General features: G+C 39.3%; 1 protein-coding gene across 1 annotated transcript in view; it reads right to left on the reverse strand.

Moving 5' to 3' along the window:
- Positions 1–20,103, reverse strand: part of LOC108971698 (UDP-N-acetylglucosamine--peptide N-acetylglucosaminyltransferase 110 kDa subunit) — a 139,718-nt gene that overhangs the window by 14,605 nt on the left and 105,010 nt on the right. Inside the window, exon 8 of the mRNA XM_018937943.1 lies at positions 6,251–7,979. Coding sequence (XP_018793488.1) covers positions 6,251–7,979 — 1,729 coding nt within the window. The remainder of the gene's footprint in view (positions 1–6,250; positions 7,980–20,103) is intronic.

The raw sequence follows: 20,103 nt of genomic DNA on the forward strand, positions 1-20,103 counted from the left end.
TTGTACAACTAGAGATTTCACTGTCCGCTATTATAAGTTCAAGTGAAGAAGTAAGTCTCCACACAGAGAGCTTCAAGATACAGAGAATAATAGCAGTAGTGATGATAAGGAGTTAAATTAGTATTTCGATTATTATTGTAAACTAAAATATTTTATTTGAAAATTTTATATTAGATTTAAAAAAAACTGTAGAAGATTCTGTTCAAGTGGTGGGAGAGAGACTCCGTCGCCGAGTACTATCATTCACTCCGGCGAATGAACGTCTAGCCACAATCCGCATCAAAGCGACGTTCTTCAATATATCGCTGATTTGCGCTCACGCCCCGACGTAAGAGAAGGACGATGTGACCAAAGATGCCTTTTATGAGTGCTTGGAACGCACTTATGAGAGCTGCCCCCGCTACGATGTCAAAATCGTGCTTGGCGACTTTAACGCCAGGGTGGGCAGAGAAGGTATCTTTGGCACTACGGTCGGTAAATTCAGCTTCCACAACGAAACATCCCCAAATGGGTTGAGGCTAATCGACTTCATCGGGGAACGAAATATGGTTATCTGTAGTACCAGATTCCAGCATAAGAAGATACATCAAGCTACCTGGCTGTCTAAGGATCGAAAAGCCACCAACCAGATCGATTATGTTGTGATAGACGGAAGACAGGTCTCCAGTGTTTTAGATGTGCGTGCGCTCCAAGGTCCTAACATCGACGTGGACCACTACCTTGATGCAGCCAAGATTCGCACGCATCAAACACAAGGAAGGTTCGACGTCGAGAAGCTGCAATCACAACAGACAGAACGATTTTCTACTCGGCTTGCACTCCTGCTCTCTGAGAGCACTCGTCAACAACTCGGTATAATGGAACTATGGGACGGCATTTCGAACTCTTTACGTACTGCCGCAACCGAAACCATTGGCTTTCGGAAAGTACAAAAGAACAGCTGGTACGACGAGAAGTGCCGTGTCGCAGCGGAGAGAAAGAGGCTGCCTACCTCGCAACGTTACGATCGACCACAACACGTGCGGGATGGGATAGATACCGAGAGTTGAAGAGGGAAGCAAGACGCATTGATAGTCAGAAAAAGAAAGAGGCCGAAATACGTGAGTACGAAGAGCTTGATAAGCTGGCCGACAGGGGTAATGCTCGAAAATTCTACGAAAAAATGCGCCGGCTTACAGAAGGTTTCAAGACCGGAGCATACTCTTGTAGAACCTCCAAAGGTGATCTAGTCACGATGCCCAGAGCATACATAAATTGAGGAGGGAACACTTCTCCAGTATGCTGAATGGCAGTGAACGCACAACCCCAGGAGAAGGCGAACCCGATTCCCCAATCGATGACGATGGAGCAGATGTTCCACTGCCCTACCATAAAGAAGTTCGAATAGCAATTACCCGCCTGAAGAACAACAAAGCGGCGGGGGCCGATGGATTGCCGGCCGAGCTATTCAAACACGGCAGCAAAGAACTGATAAGGAGCATGCATCAGCTCTTTGTAAAATATGGTCGGACGAAAGCATGCCCAACGATTGGAATTTAAGTGTGCTATGCCCAATCCTCAAAAAAGGAGAACCCACAATCTGCGCCAACTACAGTGGGATTAGCTTCCTCAGCATCGCATATAAGGTTCTATCGAGCGTATTTTGTAAAAGATTAAAGCCCACCGTCAACAAACTGATTGGACCTTATCAGTGTGGCTGATCTGGCAAATCAACAACCGACCAGATATTCGCCATGCGCCAAATCGTGGAAAAGACCACCTCTTCATCGATTTCAGAGCTGCTTTCGACAGCACGAAAAGGAGCTGCCTTTATGCCGCGATGTCTGCATTTGGTATCACCTCAAAATTAATACGGCTATGTAAAGTGACGTTGAGCAACACCAAAAGCTCCGTAAGAATCGGGGAGGACCTCTCCGAGCCGTTCGATACTAAACGAGGTTTCAGACAAGGCGACTCCCCATCGTGCGATTTCTTCAACCTGCTTCTGGAGAAAATAACTAGAGCTGCAGAACTAAATAGAGAAGATACAATCTTCTATAAGAGTGTACAGCTGCTGGCGTATGCCATATTGATATCATCGGCCTCACCACCCACGCCGTTAGTTCTGCTTTCTCCAGACTGGACAAGACGAAATATCTCCTGTCATCAAACAAACAGTCGTCGCACCCGCGACTTGGCTCTCACGTTACTGTTGACAGTCATAACTTTGAAGTCGTAGATAATTTCGTCTATCTTGGAACCAGCGTAAACACCACCAACAATGTCAGCCTGGAAATCCAACGTAACTCTTGCCAACAGGTGCTACTTCGGACTGAGTGGCCAATTGAGAAGCAAAGCTCTCTCTCGACAAACAAAAACCAAACCCTATAAGACACTAATGATACCCGCCCTGCTATATGATGCAGAGGCTTGGACGATGACAACAACTGATGAGTCGACGTTGCGAGTTTTTGAGAGAAAAGTTCTGCGACAGATTTATGGTCCTATGGTTCGATGGAACGATGAGCTGTACGAGATATATGACGACATTAACATAGTTCAGCGAATTAAAAGACAGCGGCTACGCTGGTTAGGTCATGTTGTCCGAATGGACGAAAACACTCCAGCTCTGAAAGTATTCGGCGCAGTACCCGCCGGGAGAAGCATAGGAAGAGGAAGACCTCCACTCCGTTGGAAGGACCAGGTGGAGAAAGATCTGGCTACGCTTGGAATATCCAATTGGCGTCAGGTAGCGAAAAGAAGAAACGACTGGCGCGCTGTAATCGAGTAAGCGGTGTCTACGCCAATTAAGAGGAAGAAGAAGAGAAGATTCTGTTAGTTGCCGCAGCCTTTCGAAGAATTTTTGAGAATTACTCTGTCACTTTTTTGTCTACAATTGTGTCTCGCTTCCCTCTTCAACTTTCGGTATCTATCCCATCTCGCACGTGTTGTGGTCAATCGTAACGATGCGATGCGTAGATAGTCTGTTTTCTCTTCGCTGCAACACGGCACGCCTTGTGATACCAGTTGTTCTTTTGTCTTTTCCGAAAACCAGAAGTTTCATTTACAGCTGTACGTATGGAACATAAAATGCCGTCCCACAGTTCCCTTAGACCGAGTGCTCTCAGGGAGCAGGCTGTCTATTTTGATTGCAGCTTTTCGACGTCGAACATTCGTTGTGTTTGTTGATGAGCGGTTTTTTGCTGCACAGCGGCGTATCTTGTACCTGAGACGGACATGTAACAATAACCATATATGGTACAAACACCATATGTGTGTCACCAAATACTAGCAAAATACCATATGAGCAATGTAGTATTTGGCTGGTAACAATACTACGATGTTTCATTGTGGTATTTGTATCTCCACTTTTCGCCACAGCTAAAAAACAGGTAACAAACTTTACTAAAAGCTTTTACACAAAAGCTCTTCGAAATATTCTGTCAAAATGACTTAAAAAATTTATTATTGAAATGTAAAACAAAACATTTTTCACAATTTTTCTTTCGGAAAAGCAGGAAATGCTCATTTTTTGTGTGGACTTTAGAGCCAAATCGCTTTTTTGCGATGAAAATATATTAACTTAGAGTATTTTAAACAATTGAAGTTATTTTCTCCATAGCATAAAACAACATATTTATTGTTTACAATTTTTTTGAAATATCTAATGCATATGAAACAAAGCTAGTATTCGAGTTTACTACATTGGCATGTGTGTCACCAACGTAGTAAACAGAATACCATGGTACCTTTACTATGGTATTGTTACTACATGTCTGTCTCAGGTATTGGCTGCAACAAGATAGTGGTCCTAGTCGATGTTAGAACCTCGGAACGTACGCACGTCTACGACACTGGAGACGTGTCTTCCATATATCACAACTTGATGGATCTGGTTGGTGGCTTTTCGATCCGGAGACAGCCAGGTAGCTTTTTTACATGCTGGAATCTGGTACTACAGATAACCATATTTCGGGCCCCGGCGAAGTCGGTCAGCTTCAACCCATTTGGGTATGTTTTCTCGTTGAGGCTGAATTTACTGACTGTTTTGCCAAAGATACCTTTCTTGCCAATCCTGGCGTTAAAGTCGCTAATCTCGATTTTAACATCGTGGCGGGGGCAACTATCATAGGTGCGCTCCAAGCGCTCATAGAAGGCATCTGTGATCACATCGTCTTTTTTTTCTGTAGGGATACGTTGAAGAACTTCGCTTTTATGCGAATTTTGGCTAGACGTTCATCCAACTGGGTGAATGACAGCACTCAGCGACGGAGTCTCTCTCCCACCACGAATCCCACACTGAATTTGCGCTCTTTTATATATCCACTGTAGTAAATGCCACAAGGACCTACGCGCCTCAGTCCTTATCCCGTACATCGCATTTCTTGGACGGCGGTGAAGTCAGCCTTCACTCTAACGAGGACATCAACGATGCCCTCAAATCATAATCCTTAATTCGTTTACCATCGTCGACATCAAAAGGGGAGTCTCTCATTCCTGCCTGGTTAATATTTTTCATTGGGTATGTTTTTTTACGGGGCGGGTCCCAAACCCAGCGCACAGCTCTGCGGAGGGTGTTTTGTCTTCAAACGGATGTTCTTTGTCTATCCAGAGGATACTTCGTCTAGAGTTGGAAGTCGTGAGCTTCTTAAGTCATATGTAAAGGAATCGTTTCTGGCCACTCCCGAAAGTATGGCAATCAGTGAACTTTCCTCAAGTGTGTGAACTTCTACACATGACTCCATCCTCCGAAACCAATAATTATGTTTTAATAATAAAAAGTTTTCATTTTTTCGGACTTCCGTCAGCTAGCCTTTTTAGGGCAGTGTCCGATATTCTCATAGTTGCTAAATAGCTCTTTCCTTTGAAGGCTTGAACGTCTTTGGTCCCTTTCATCTCTCATTTTACTAACGCTCATTACCTCTCAATCGGCCTTAGTTTCTAGACTTCGCTTTTTTAGGTACTACCTAAATATTCTCCATTTTGTTGGAACCGTTCTGAGATTGTTTTGCTACAGTGACATGAAGCGAAGTAGGGCCAAAAAACATGGATATTTTCTTAACATTACTTCACACATATTTCGCTGCTGATAGTACCCGATATAACAAATGAACTGCTCCTCTTGACGCAATTACAAATTGCCTGCCACACAAGAAATTTTTGGCATTTTGTAACTTCTTAGCTTTGATTCAACAATATTTCCTCTAGAATTTGTGTTCAGTTAGTTAAGTAAAGGCAGCTAAAACGTAATTCTTGCCGTTTATTATGCATTAATCGAATTTCTTAACACGACGTTTTTATCCGGAACTTTCAGTACCTTGTATATCCTTAGCCAAGCTTTCGTCGTCGTCACAATTTATTGTGAATAACTATTATGCATGGCTATTGTGAATTGGCGCACCATCTGCATAAATTTTCAACAAAGAAACTGTAACAAGTTTTTATAATTTAAGTAGAAATTATAAAATCTATTTAAAACAAACGTAAATGTCTTTATATAAAATGACGGCTAAAACAGGGTTGCAATTATATTTTTGCGTGGCATTGCACGCAAATATACATGGGTTTTGGTCTGACATATTTTACAGCCATTCCAAATAATTGTCTGCGTGTGTTTGCTGTTGTACCGGTGCACCAAGAAGAAATAGATGCAATTCTTGCACCGTGCAATGGTTTTGCAAGAGCAAGCGAATACGCTTAATCTATATAGAATGTTTAATATTCTAACAATATACCTTATAAAAAGGTCTGATGTTAAGCACAGTCTAAACTCTTATTTAAAAGTCCAATCATTTAAACGGCTATTTAAATTTACTCATAAAACTAGGGACAGAAAATAAGAGTTATTGCATAATTTTTGACTAATAAAATCATTATGAAGGAAGGGTCGGATATACTTATATGATGAAGAAACAGAAACCTCTTACAATTTGAGTTTTATTTTTTCTTCACAAAATAATCGTTAAATTATAATTTTTATTTTCCGCTTAGTAAATAAAAGTAATTTGACAACAGTTAGTTATTCCTCAAAGAAGAACAGTTATGCGGTGAGTTATCATTATTATAAAAGCAATAAATAACCGTTATTAAATAACTCTTGCTTTCTAAGCAAAAAATAAATAAAGATTTATAACGATTATTTTGTGAGGAAATATACTTGTATAAATAATTTTAAACTTTTTTGCCCATTTCCTCATAACAGTTAAGGTCCCTGGCTAAAACATTTATTCATAACATCAATAAAATAAATGTATGTATATATCCAACTCACCATATGCTTCGACAGATTTTTTTATATTCTGTTCTCCAACTGCAGGGAATCTCAACAGCCATAGCACTGAATTTGGCACATTTTTCAAAATCGATACCCAAGATTGTAAAGTTTGTGGGTCTACCTTGTACAACTGATTGAAGTTGCAATATACTATTGCTTCGTCAGGTAATAAATATTGTCGGCGAGTTGTAATGACAATGTTTTGTGGTACTTCTTCCCCAGTAGCAGCTTTGTTATTTGTTTGGGTAGTAGCTAACCCATTCTGAACAAGAATCCCATTAAGAGATGTTTGAACTTGACCGGAGGCAATCATAGATACAATTTGGGTAGTACTTGGTAATTCTGCAACTTTATGTGTAATTTCTAAAGGTTTCTGGGCATTTACTATCTCTCGCACTTCTTTAACGTCGGTACTTTCTACTAACGGTGATAAATCTGCTGCATTTATGACGGCAATATTATCAGCTACACATGTTTGTTGTTTATCGCAAACTATAATACGTTCTTTGAGATGAGGAAACATTTGCTTATGATCACCTATGAAATATGTATTAGGCATATATGCCAGCTTTTCACTGTATTGTGAAGCAAGTTCCGGAGGACTGGTAACACAATCGGTAATGATATAATCCATAAAACTTGCACCACTAGTACCCGGGTATCCTAGCCACATAACTTGCACTGGGGCGGGGCGTAATGCAAATATTTCGTTGCGAGCTCCTTTAGTATATCCATTCATATTAACTAATATATGAATTCCATCCGAATAAATGCGATCAGCAGCTTTACCATTGCACTGAATTTGAGACAAATCCACGAAATGTTCAGCCTCGCGTATGATCTTATACCTAAATGTTGTCCCATCATCTGAACTTAAAGCATAACAGAAAATCTCAACGCAGGATTTATCATGAAGTCCTGGGATTGATTGCATTAAATGAGAGGTAGGATGGTTGCCGAAATCTGAGCTTACATATCCAATGCGCAATCTACCATCAGTGGGCAACTCCCGTGAAAATTTGTATGCGGGTTTGTGGAGGACATGAATCTTTTCTAAGCAAAGGTTTGCATGTCGTGTTGCTATAGCCTTGCGGAATTCATGTGACAATGGATATAACATTGAATGATGTGGATGCACAGAAGGTAAACGATTTTTTTCTAATTGATCTGCTACAATGCTGATAAGTTTCTTCATTCGAGCGTCATAATCCGTCCAGTCACATACAATTTGTAAACAATGAGCTAAATTGCAATAGGCGTCGGGAAAATCTGGTTTTAATTTCAAGGCGGTTCTATATGACTGTATAGCATCAGGAATATTGCCTGAATCTTTGTGTATACTTGCAAGGTTGCTATGAGCATCAGCAAATGCGGGATTTATTTGAATCGCACGTGTATAACATTGAAGCGCCCCATTAATATCCTGTAGCTCTTTTAGTGTGTTACCCATATTAGAATAAGCATCCGCAAAAGTTGGCTGGATACGAATAGCTTCTTTATAATGCATTAAAGCCTCTTTTAATTTTCCTTGTTGCTGCAATACCGAAGCCAAATTGGAGTGAGCAGCGGCAAAGTCTGGAAATACTTCAAGCGCTTTAAGATACAAGCGAGTGGCTTCTTCAATATATCCTTGCTCTCGCTTGATATTCGCTAAATTGTTAAGGGAATCAGCATGATTTGGGCACAAGCGTAAAGCAGTATTGTAACAATCTTCGGCATCCTTAACCTGTAAAAATATCATTATTTTTAAACTTGAGAAGCAAAACAAATTTTTCGTAATATAGTTATTTAAGTATAATGAGTTCTAGTCATATGGAAATAGTGTGGGAATAAAGTACAACATAAGAATATATTATTTTGAAATTATTGCTATCTTGTAAAATGTTAAACTAAGTACACAAAGATTAGTTTCAACAACAGAAAATCAAAAAAAAAAAAAAAAAAAATAGTGTAAATTCGAGCAACTCGTCACTAAAGTAGCAAAGAACATATAATTAAAATTGTTATAAATATAGACATTAAAATTATTTAATTACAATGTTCATCTCCTGATCAGAAGTGGCGTCATATAGTAAATGTTTTTTTAACTTGAACTTTTTAAGGTCTCTATTAAGGATTGCGTATAAATTAATTAACATTCTTAATATAATATCAAATTGGTTTTCTTAAAGATGAATTTACAAAAATACTGAATTTCTTTTAAGCGATGTTTTGTATAAAAATATTAAGTGCTTTTCAAGCACCTCGCAAAAATCTGTGAGATATTGCTGAATAATCAGGAGCTTGTGGCCTTATCCATGAGTTTAACCTTGGTGAAGTTGGGGGGGTGTGGCCTATACGTAGCCAAGTGAAAAGACCGCTTTGTTTTTCTCCAGGTAGTCCATGTAGTTTACAGGGTAAAGTCCACTGTTTTGACTTTACTTGGTTTCTGGTATGTACACAGGCTCTTTGTTTCGTGTACAGTCAAAGACACAGGAACTCCTTCGAAATTTGCTTAAATAACCCCAACAGAACTTTTGTTGTCTGGATTGAGTAAATGGAGTACTAATCGCGCCGGCAGGCATCTCTTGCCTGGTATACATTTCGTACAGGATATAAACCTACACTCTCTTTTACTATCGACATATTCATTTTGATTCAGGTTTTGTTTTGTGACTATGTACCTGGAAATTATAAATGAAACGCAAAATATTTAATTATTCATCAATACTGATTTTGTCGCTAGTCCTTACAAGATGAAATTTATTTATGCCAACGATTTTTCCAGTCCTCGGAACACTTTTCGGGATATTTTCCAAACACCAAATCTTGGAAAAGACCTTTGAAAGAGGATCGACACACACCATCTCTTCGTCCATTTCAAAACTGCTTTTGACTGTACGAAAAGGTGCTAAGTCGGGATCAGGAAGGACCTCTCCGAGCAATACCAAACGAGGTTTCGGACAAGGCGATCCCTATCGTGTGACTTCTTCAATCTACTCCTGGAGAAAATAAAAAAGGTATAATCTTCTATAAGAGTGTACAGTTGATGGGGTACGCCGATGATATTGATATCATTGGCCTCAACAATCGCGCTGTTGGTTCTGCTTTTTCCAGACTGGATAAGGAGTCGAAGCAAGTGGGTCTGGTAGTCAACAAGGGCAAGACGAAATATCTCCTATCATCAAATATACTTCGCACTCGCGATTGGCTCCAGCGTCACTGTTGACAGTCATAACTTTGAAAGTTGTAGATAATTTCGTAGGTAATTGAGAGCTAACAAAGACCAAACTACAAGTCTAACAGAAAAAGGCAGCCCTTAACTCCGTTAGAACGACCAGGTGGAGAAGGACGTGGCTACACTTCGAATATCCAACTGGTGCAAAACGGCGAAAAGGAAGAACGGAAGGAAGAACGATCGGCGCGCTGTTGCAAAGAAGATACATCTTTAAGCAAACTTACAAGGTGCGTTCCAAAGTAAACAGAACCTTTTGAATCTAGCGCCCCATGGTGGCGCTATCGCTATCTCTATTTCTATACTTATTGATGCGTTAGTTTCTGCTATCTTTACCGATTATCCAGTGAGAATTTCATAACATTTCATTGATTGGAAGTGAAGTTATTACGTTTTAAGTGTCAGTATGTTTGTGGTATCGTTGCGAAAATGAGCTTCGAACAAAGAACCAAATTATTAAATATTAAATTTGGTATTAAAATTGGTAAAACTTTTACCGAAACGTTTCAATTGATGAAACTAGTTTATTACCATGATTGCCTATCCCGTAGCAGAGTGAACAAGTGGTTCAACGATTTCAAAGTGGTCGTGAAGACATAAATGATGATAACATGTGGGCAAATTAAAATCCGTGATCACCGGATATTCCATCGAAAATGAGCGTGAGTTCATCAAAACTCAACCCAAATTATTATTTAAATTCATGGAAATGGAATTGAACATCTCCAAAACGTCGATTTATTGCATTTTGACCGAACATTTGGGCTTACGAAAGGTGTGTGCACGGATTGTTCCGCACAAATTGACTGACGACCAAAAATTGCTTAGTGCGACTTTGCCTTTTCGGAAAAATGGATTTGCGTTATGTAGACATAGAGGCCATTCAAAAGGCCTACACCGGCCAACGAACTAACACACCTGTTCGACATGCTTTTGTACCGTGAAAAAAGCTATATTGAAGCAGAAGGAGACTATTTTGAATAAAATAAATTGATTTTGCCGAAAAACTATTTGTTCTGTTTTTTTTTAAGTCCTGTTTACGTTGGGACACACCTTGACATACATACTTCCTTCAACAAAATTCAGTTTGCTTCTATAAATAAATAAGTAGGATTTCACTCCACTTTTTATGATATACAATATTTATTACAATTGAACAAGATCGATTTGTAATCCAGTCTAAAATAATAGATACTATTAAAATGAATTCATAATGGAGAGTACGCGGATACCTTATTAAAGTGGTATAATACGTTAAAATTTTATATAGGGTCATACTTCGCTATGCTGAATAGAATTCGCCTTGACCGTAACTATATATAGGAAACAATAATTTAGGGTTGCTCCAGAAGTGCTGTTCGTTTCTTTAAGCATCTGGTAAAGATTGCTCGGTTCGTTGGAGAGCAGTGTTTGACGAATCGAAGCCAGTTATTAATGTGATGAACACAATGCTCACGACAGACTGCAGCAGCTCGACAGTGAACTGAAAATGGCGTTGTGAATCCTACTACATGAATGTTTGTGAGAGGACAGCAACATAACAATGGCCGGCCATACTAATACCGTGCACTTCGATGAAATTTTAATATTTTGTTCAAAGTGAAATTTTAAAGCAATAAAATAAGTAAATAGGTAAATTTATTTGTTTTAAATTATCAATTGTTATTATAAATGATATAACAGAGATATTTTATGCTTTTATTTGTAAAATAACGTCAGGTTTGTTAGAGCTTTGAGTAATTTTACATTTTACATATTAGTGGCTTCACCACTCCACCTCATCTCTCTATCTTTTATTCTACTGTCAACTCTACTGTCGTTGGCAAATATAGGATTAAATTGAAGTTAGCGAGAACGACAACTGTCGGCCTGCAGTCGTGTAGTGGTGTAGCTGTCAAAATAGGTCCGTCCATAAGAACGTGTGTATTTTAATATTTGACAGATGTCGTTTGCAGTCTGTCGCGAGTATTGTATTCAACACATAACTGTTAGAGAAAAATAGAAAATAAATGGTCAGAATTAAGTCAGCGGTATTCGTAGTTGCCAGAATGCTCGAGTGCCGAAGTTTTATTAACAGTCTTGTATATAAGAGCTGTCAGATTGTGCAGCAGGCCCAGCTCTAATTATAGTGCTGCTAAGTAAAGAGCTGTAAGAAAGACGTTGTAAACTCGAATTAAGGGTAATAGTAAGCGTTAAGTTGTTTGAATAAGAAGTGAAGATAACTGCAGGAAGAGCGATCAGAAAACAAAAAGCTTGTACACCAGCACAAGTGTCTCCATAGTTGCAAGAGCAGGAAGCGTATATACGAATAAAAGGGTCTTTACAATCGGATAAGCAGGAATCGTATATACGAGGATAAGAGTCCTCAAAATCGGTAAAGCAAAATAAAGTTAAAGATGGAGTGGATGAGCCTTTCCAAGAAAATCCAGATTTGCAAGGTGTAATGTATGAACAAATGTACGACGAGTAGTGAAATAGTTGCAGAACAGAGCAGTTTGTGGGTAGAGAGACGGGCGGCTAAGTAAAGACGAGATAAGAAACATAAATGTTATGTGTTTCGTACTGCAAATATGTCTAATTGGGACAGTCAAACTTAGATGAAGGGCAGTTTGACGAACACCGATACGAGAATGAAGTATAAACGACCATAAATTGCTTCAGAAAAGCTGTTTTGTATTTTATACTCCAAACCAAACAATTTATAGAATATAATTATAATAAGGCAATATAATGTAGTCTACTTTGAAAAAAATAACATTATAACTAAAAAATCTGAAAAAAAACTTTAATTAAGTTCCGCACGACCGAAGGTGAATAATTGTCAAACTTAAAATTAGAAAGGCAGATTATATTCATTACTACGACAATGAAAAGTGGTTAATTGGAAATAAGAGTAACATCTGTTTTACATCCTTAAGTAATGGATAAAAATTCTATAGAATTATCTCCAGCACGTCCGCCAAATCTCCTAATTCGTCGGTAAATAGACAAAACCGATGTTCTAATCCAAGAGCTGTGGCTGAACAGTAAATCCAGATAAAGGACAAAATTTTACAACAGGCCAGCAGTGCAGGTAAAATTTGAGCTTGTTTGTTGTCATTGCAGAAGGCGAAGAAGTTCACATCATCAAAGTCGCAAAAGTTATTCATGAGCGCTTACTTTACACGAAACTAATGTACAGAACAGGCACCCCTTAGCGAGTTCGGGAAGGCTGCACAGCATTCCTGGAGACTTCCTGAAGGAGCGCCGTCCCACATTGGTTGTGATTTTATTTATAACTTTTAGGTCATGGGAACAAATGGTATCATATCTGCGCAGCTTCAGCGAGTAGTAAAAGAGACTTTCGTTTATTGGTAAAATTGCAGAAATTGTGTTACACTAAGCCAGATTCCCCCATGCACTTCGGAACGTAAAAAGAGGCACTCGCAGGGGTGCTATCTCCTTTATTCTAGATCCTGATGGCGAATATGTTTTCAAGGAATCGAAAGAAAGGCTGTCGAGGGTTTCATAAGCGGATTACGTGGGTATTTGGTAAAAGGAAAAACCTAAATACCGTCTATAATCTTAGACGACGCATTCATCGACTATCTCTTATTTTATTTTTCGTTAACTGAGTGTTTTCCTAATTACTTCTGTTACTAAGGTAATTTTATATGGACGATAGCCCCAGGAAAATCGCTTCGCCATACTTGACACCAGACGAATATTATTATTTCTTGTGAAAAACAACAAACCATAAATTCCTAAAATTAAAACAATATGTGTCCCATATCAACCAAGCTACACACATCACTCAACTAAGTGAAAGGCACCACGATGTTCAGATGGGAAACTTTATTGGAGGATGGAGCCATGTGTAGAAGCTCCCGCAACTTGGAAAGTTCTCTGATCGCCATTCACTCGGGAATGGCCAGGATTGATTCTTTGACATATGACTCAAGCAGCTCGCGACTTCCGGTCTTAGACGAAGTATCCTCTGGGTCGCCATCCGTTTAAAGGCGAGCAAAGTGAGAACGTGAAATAGGGTTGTGCGCTGGGTTTGGGACCCGCCAGGTAAAAAACCGCATCCAAGTAAAAATATTAACATTTTGATGACGACCACTCTCAGACGAATTATGGGTTACGATTTGAAGGCATGCACCTGGAATGTCCGGTCGCTTTATTGGGAAGGTGCCGCTGCTCATTGATGTCCTCGTTAGAGTGAAAGCTGACATCACCACATCTAAGAAATGCGATTTACGGGATAAGGACTGAGGCGCGTAGGTCCTGGTTACATTTACTACATATAAAGGAGCGCAAATTTTATTATGTGATTCATGGTGGGAGAGACTCCGTCGCTGAGTACTGTTATTCACCCCGCTGCATGAGGTCTAGCCAAAATCTGCATCAGAGTCAAGCTCTTCAACATATCGAGGATTTGCGCCCACGCCCCGACGGAAGAGAAGGACAATGTGACCAAAGATGCCTTTTATGAGTGCTTGGAACACACTTATGAGAGCTTACGATGTCAAAATCGTGCTTGGCGACTTTAACGCCAGGGTGGGCAGAGAAGGTATCTTTGGCACTACGGTCGGTAAATTCAGCTTCCACAACGAAACATCCCCAAATGGGTTGAGGCTAATCGACTTCATCGGGGAACGAAATATGGTTATCTGCAGTACCAGATTCCAGCATAAGAAGATACATCAAGCTACCTGGCTGTCTCCGAATCGAGAAACCGCCAACCAGATCGATCAATTTGTGGTAGACGGAAGACACGTCTCCAGTGTTTTAGATGTACGTGCACAGCGAGGCTAACATCGACTCGGACCACTATCTTGTTGCAGCCATGATTGTACAGCAAAAAACGCACCATCGCCATCAAACACAAGGAAGGTTCGACGTCGAGAAGCTGCAATCACAATAAACAGCCGAGCGATTTTCTAGTCGGCTTGCACTCCTGCTCTCTGAGAGCACTCGTCAACAACTCGGTATAAGGGAACTGTGGGACGGCATTTCAAACTACTTACGTACAGCTGGAACCGAAACCATTGGTTTTCGGAAAGTGCAAAGTGCTGGTACGACGAGGAGTGCTGTGTCGCAGCGGAGAGAAAAGATCGCAACGTTACGATCGACCACAACACGTGCGGGATGGGATAGATACCGAGATTTTAAGAGGGAAGCGAGACGCATTTGCAGACAGAAAAAGAAAGTGGCCGAAACGAGTGAGTACGAAGAGCTTGATAAGCTGGCCGACAGGGATAATGCGGCTTACAGAAAGTTTCAAGACCGGAGCATACTCTTGTAGAACCCCCAAAGGTGATCTAGTCACCGATGCCTAGAGGCTACTAAAATTACGGAGGGAACACTTATCCAGCCTGCTGAATGGCAGTGAATGCATAACACCAGGAGAAGGCGAACCAGATTCTCCAATCGATGACGATAGAGCAGGCGTTCCATTGTCCGAGCATGGAGAAGTTCGAATAGCAATTACCCGTCTGAACAACAACAAAGCGGCGGGGGCCGATGGATTGCCGGTCGAACTATTCAAACACAGCGGCAAARAACTGATAAGGAGCATGTATCAGCTTCTTTGTAAAATAAAGCATGCCTAACGATATGAATTTAATTGTGATCTGCCCAATCCATAAAAAAAGGAGACCCCACAATCTGCGCCAACTACCGTGGGATAACTCCGCCGTGGGCCGTATCAGTGTGGCTTTAGACCTGTCGAATGAACCTTTGACCAGATAATTACCTTGCGCCAAATCTAAGAAAAGATCCGTGAAAAGAGAATCGATACACACCACCTCTTCATCGATTCCAAAGCTGCCTTTGACAGCACGGAAATAAGCTGCCTTTATGCCGCCATGTCAACAATAAATACCAACCATAACATCAGAAAACGAAATGTTACAATAACCAAACACTTCATACAGTCTGTCAAGTAAGAGCGTGCTCGACTTTACCGACAGTTAATGAAAGATTTCACTCTAATTCCTTCGTGAGCCGATATAGGGAAGCTTTGTCCTTGATGCATTGTCAACAAAGGTTCAGTTGTCGTTGATCTTTTGAAAGTGGATCACGTTAAACGCCATGAGTGCTAAGTACGCGTCGTGCTACGAGGCTGTATTTATTTGCATGCACCCGAAGGGTCCCAAAATGTCAACACTGCAGCCAGCACAAGCAAAATTAATGGCAAAAGTTTTAGATATATCCTACGAAACTATCACAAAAAATGAAGATTGGATTCTGCAGGAGGACATCGATCCTAAACACCGCAGCAAGCTCTGTACTTAGTGGAAAACTCAATCTGGCATCGTTACATTGGATTGGCCGACGCAGTCGCCCGATGCAAACGCTATTGACAATTCGTGGGCATATATTAAACAGAAGCTTAATAGAAGACGCACTTACACTTTGAAGCAGTTGTCTTACGAAAATCATCGGATCTGGAGGTCCTTGCCTCCGTCAAATTAGTAGAAAGCATGCCTCGGAGAAGCCAGGCAATTACCGACGCCGGTGGTGACTGGACACTTTATTGACTAAATTGCATGTACAATCTTTATATATATAAATCTTCCGACCGTGTGTTTGTAAATGAACTGCTTCTAAACGGCTGGACCGATTTTTATAAATTTTTTTTGTGTATTCAAATAGATTCGATAATGGTTTAGATTTACAATTAGATCTACTGGAGAATGTTTTCGGAAACTAATTTTTCATTTGTAATTGGCAAATTTGGAATGTTTTACATTGGATCCGATAGACTGCGCTACCATCGCAGTATCCAATATTCAAACCTTAAAAGGCGACATCTGTAGATAAATAGCAAGTTTTCAAAATATTCGATCTTAAGTAATAAATTGCAGTGCACAGACCAGTACAATATATAAACGGTAACGACGAAGTATACGCAAATATTTCAAACTTATCTTTCCTAAAAAATAATAAAATTGCTTAATATTGGGAATAGCGAAATAAAACTGACTCAGTAAAGTAATCATACGATGAATAGTATAGCATGGGCATCCCAAAAGATTGATGCCATAATCTTGCCAGCTGATTTTTTGTCTTGTCACGCAAGAGAACCGTTTCATAATATGCAGTCCACTAGGCTTGCTGTCGACTCGACTCGGATTGATTTCACTGGTGCACAGCCCAAATTCAACAGTATTTTACCCCAAAAACCAATGCTTTCTTAACGCACGAAATGCTTTTTGATTAATTTTTTTGTAAACTAACACAAGTTGCTTCACCCAAAATGCGATACCTCCTAACTAATAGTTATAATCTAAATAATAGAAATCAGATGATATTAGTTGTTACTACCTACATATGTATCAGCCACAGTAAAACGTGGACGGGTCTTCTAGGGTATATATAAGTACGAATGTTTCATTAAATAATGTTTATTATAAATTAATAGGACCACGCTCTTACTTGACAGACTGTATATGACTATACGCATGAATACATATTCTCACTTTCTGCTTCCCCCTCCGTTACATGAATGGTATTACTACTGTGCAAAAAAAAAAAGGTAAGTCCTTGTTCATAATTTAAAAATTCTTAATTTATTGTTTGAAATCTATGTCGTCCCCTTTGACACCAATACACGTGTGCCAACGTTTTTTCCAATCCTCAAAACAGTTGTCAAAGTCAATTTTCGGAATAGCTATCAATAAGCGCAGCAATTCAGGTTTAGTGTTTTTAATTGAGTTTCCTCGGAGCGCTCGTTTTAGTTTCGGAGTGTACCACACCTCGATATGTGAAGAAAACGAAGATTTTTCGGCTTTCTTTCGCCTTTTTAACGATATTCGGCCGATTGATCGTCTGTTTCCGGGTCGTAAGCATAGATCCAAGACTATTCGCCAATAATACGTTTCATGACATCCTGTCAGTTGGAAAGATTGCTTCGCAGACGTTAACGCCAGTAAGATCTCTGACCGCTAATCGTGGATTTTCAAGCACCAATTCCTTAATTTTGTTGAAGTGTTGATCACCAGCGTTGATGTGCGTCCTGGCCATTGTTCGTCGTCAACGCGTTCTCAACTCTCTTTGAATAATTTCTGACCATCAAAACCACTTGCTCGTGACAAACAATTATCAGCCTTTTCCAACATTCTGAACGTTTTGGCACCAGAAATTTGATTTCGCAAACAGGATTTTATGAAACTTCTGGTTTGAATAATTACACTCATCGTAAAAATCGTCGAATGTACTTTATGTATTTCAGAAAGACAAGCGGATCTAAACACTATTTTGATGTTATATTTGACATGATGTCACTGACAGTCATACCAATCTAGAAAAAAAAGTGGTTCGACGAACGGGTTTTCGAGCAAAATTTAAATTAAAAAGCCTACCGATATCTGCAATTACTTATCAAAGAAAATAACCCTGATGTCATATGTATTCAAGAGACTCAAATTCCAATAAGAAATATTAAAAACATCATACCCCAAACAATACATTGGCTATAGTTTTAATCTACACAACATACCATATTACAATCTAACAACAAACAAGGAGATGGTATACTAATTAAAACATTCATACCGACGAAATTTTTAATATTACTTCAACACTGTCAACCATAGCGATGAAATTAAAACGCTGTTCAATTTGTATAGTCAATACATACAATTCCCCCTCAACAAGCTTTTAACGAACCCTACCTAAGGTATATGTATAAATTGCTTCTCAAACCTGTCTTATAGGTTGGCGACTTCAGTATTTGGAACCCTTTTTGAGGCTCTCCCAAATCAAATGCAAGAGGCTTGATAATTGAAAATATTATAATAAACCACAAAATGACATTACTTAATAATGGCGCGCCGACACATTTTTCAACCACTCACCTTTCACCAATGTAGACCTCCCCTTCTACCCCCAAATAGTCTCCCAGAATCGAGTGAAGACTTTTTTCCGAACTTAAAGGCAGTGACCAACGACCCAATTTCAATCAATATTTGTACCGAACTACATCCTTTAATATACAAGTATACTCACAAAAGATATGGACATGATGGTGTAGGATCATAAATTTAACTTACCCACAGGCAATGTAAACCAAGAAAGCATCTATTATTACAAAAGCTATACGTTCTGCAGCAAACAATTCAATTCTCCAAAGCAAAACAAAAAGTTTCTAAATGCTCCTCCTTATGTGGATTATATAGTACCAAGACATTCGCGCTTAAAAATTACCGATAAGAATATAATTGTATTGAAAACCATCAGGACCATCTAAATTAAAACGTTTTTGATCAGTAAAGACCACTGAACGGCAATCATTAAGTCGCGTGCCAGATTGAACAGTCCACGTCATGTATTCTTTTGCGAGTTGAATCCGTTTTTCTTTGCGTAGTTCATTCAGAGGTGGTTTTTTCTTGATTTTTAGCTTTAGATATTTCGCATTTCTGATTGTACGCTGAACAGTTGAAAGGCTTGCTTTTACTAAGGCTAGTTCGTTAATCTTAGCTGCAGACTTTGAATTTGAAGCAATTCTAACAATTTTGCGTACTGATTGTTCAGATTGGGCTTTCCTTTTTCCTTTAAAGTTTTTTCCAGATTCCTCTGGATCTTTTAAATATCTATCAACGGTTCTTTTCCCATTATTACTCTAAATGTAGCTCCAAAACAATTTATTTGTTTATTTTTAGTACTTTCTCAATAAAAAAAACCGTCACTTGCTTACGCAAGACAAAAAAATGTAAAATGAGTCTATTTCAATGACCAACCGCAAGCGCACGAGATTGCCATAGACATTTCTGTAATCTTCGAATGTAAAGTTATTTTTTCACAAATCAACCAACTATGAGCTAATATTTTTCGGACAAGATTCGAACTTTGACAAGAAAAGCATTTTGGACAATAAGAACAAGCATGATTTTAAATATAACAATTAATAAAAAAAAACGTTGGTGCGTCTAACCTAAGAGCAGCAGTGAACACTAGTTTAAAAAATCTACCACCAGTAACACAATTTTTCAGCAAAACTTCATAGATTTATGAAATGATTCTCAGAAAAAAAAGTTTAAAACAATTTATACAAATAGGTCCAAATTAACAAACACAGCCTACGCAGGACTGCAGCTTACGGGAACACGATTACAGGCGCAATTCTTCCACAATAATCGCTCGTATTTACCGCCGAGACAATTGGAATACAAATGGCGTTAAAACACGCTATCCTAAAAAACAAATTCGTTATTTGGTCAGACAGCTTGTCTTGCTTGAACGCCATACACAAAAATAGCTCTTCTCTGGCTTCCAGGTCAGAATCTGCTTCATGTTCCTTAACGAAGTTCAAGACCAAATAATTTCAAAACATTTTAGGCCGACACAATTCTTGAAATGAAAGTTGCAGACTGTAAAAAATCTGAACACAAATACTCAACCTTCAACCAAATACGTGAAAAATGTGCTGCCCAACAACATCTCGCGGCAGCAAGCAACAGTTTTTAAACCTTTAAGGATCGAACACACGCAAATCGTTCACCACCACTTTATTAACGGCAATCTTACACCATCATGCCCATTCGGTCCAATAAATAAAAACAAGTAAGGAAGGGCTAAGTTCGGGTGTCACCGAACATTTTATACTCTCGCATGATAAAGTGATAATCGAGATTTCAGGCGTGGTTGTGAA

This window comes from Bactrocera latifrons, unplaced genomic scaffold, assembly GCF_001853355.1.
Source record: "Bactrocera latifrons isolate USDA-ARS-PBARC rearing strain unplaced genomic scaffold, ASM185335v1 scaffold_353, whole genome shotgun sequence".
Lineage (NCBI taxonomy): Eukaryota > Metazoa > Arthropoda > Insecta > Diptera > Tephritidae > Bactrocera > Bactrocera latifrons.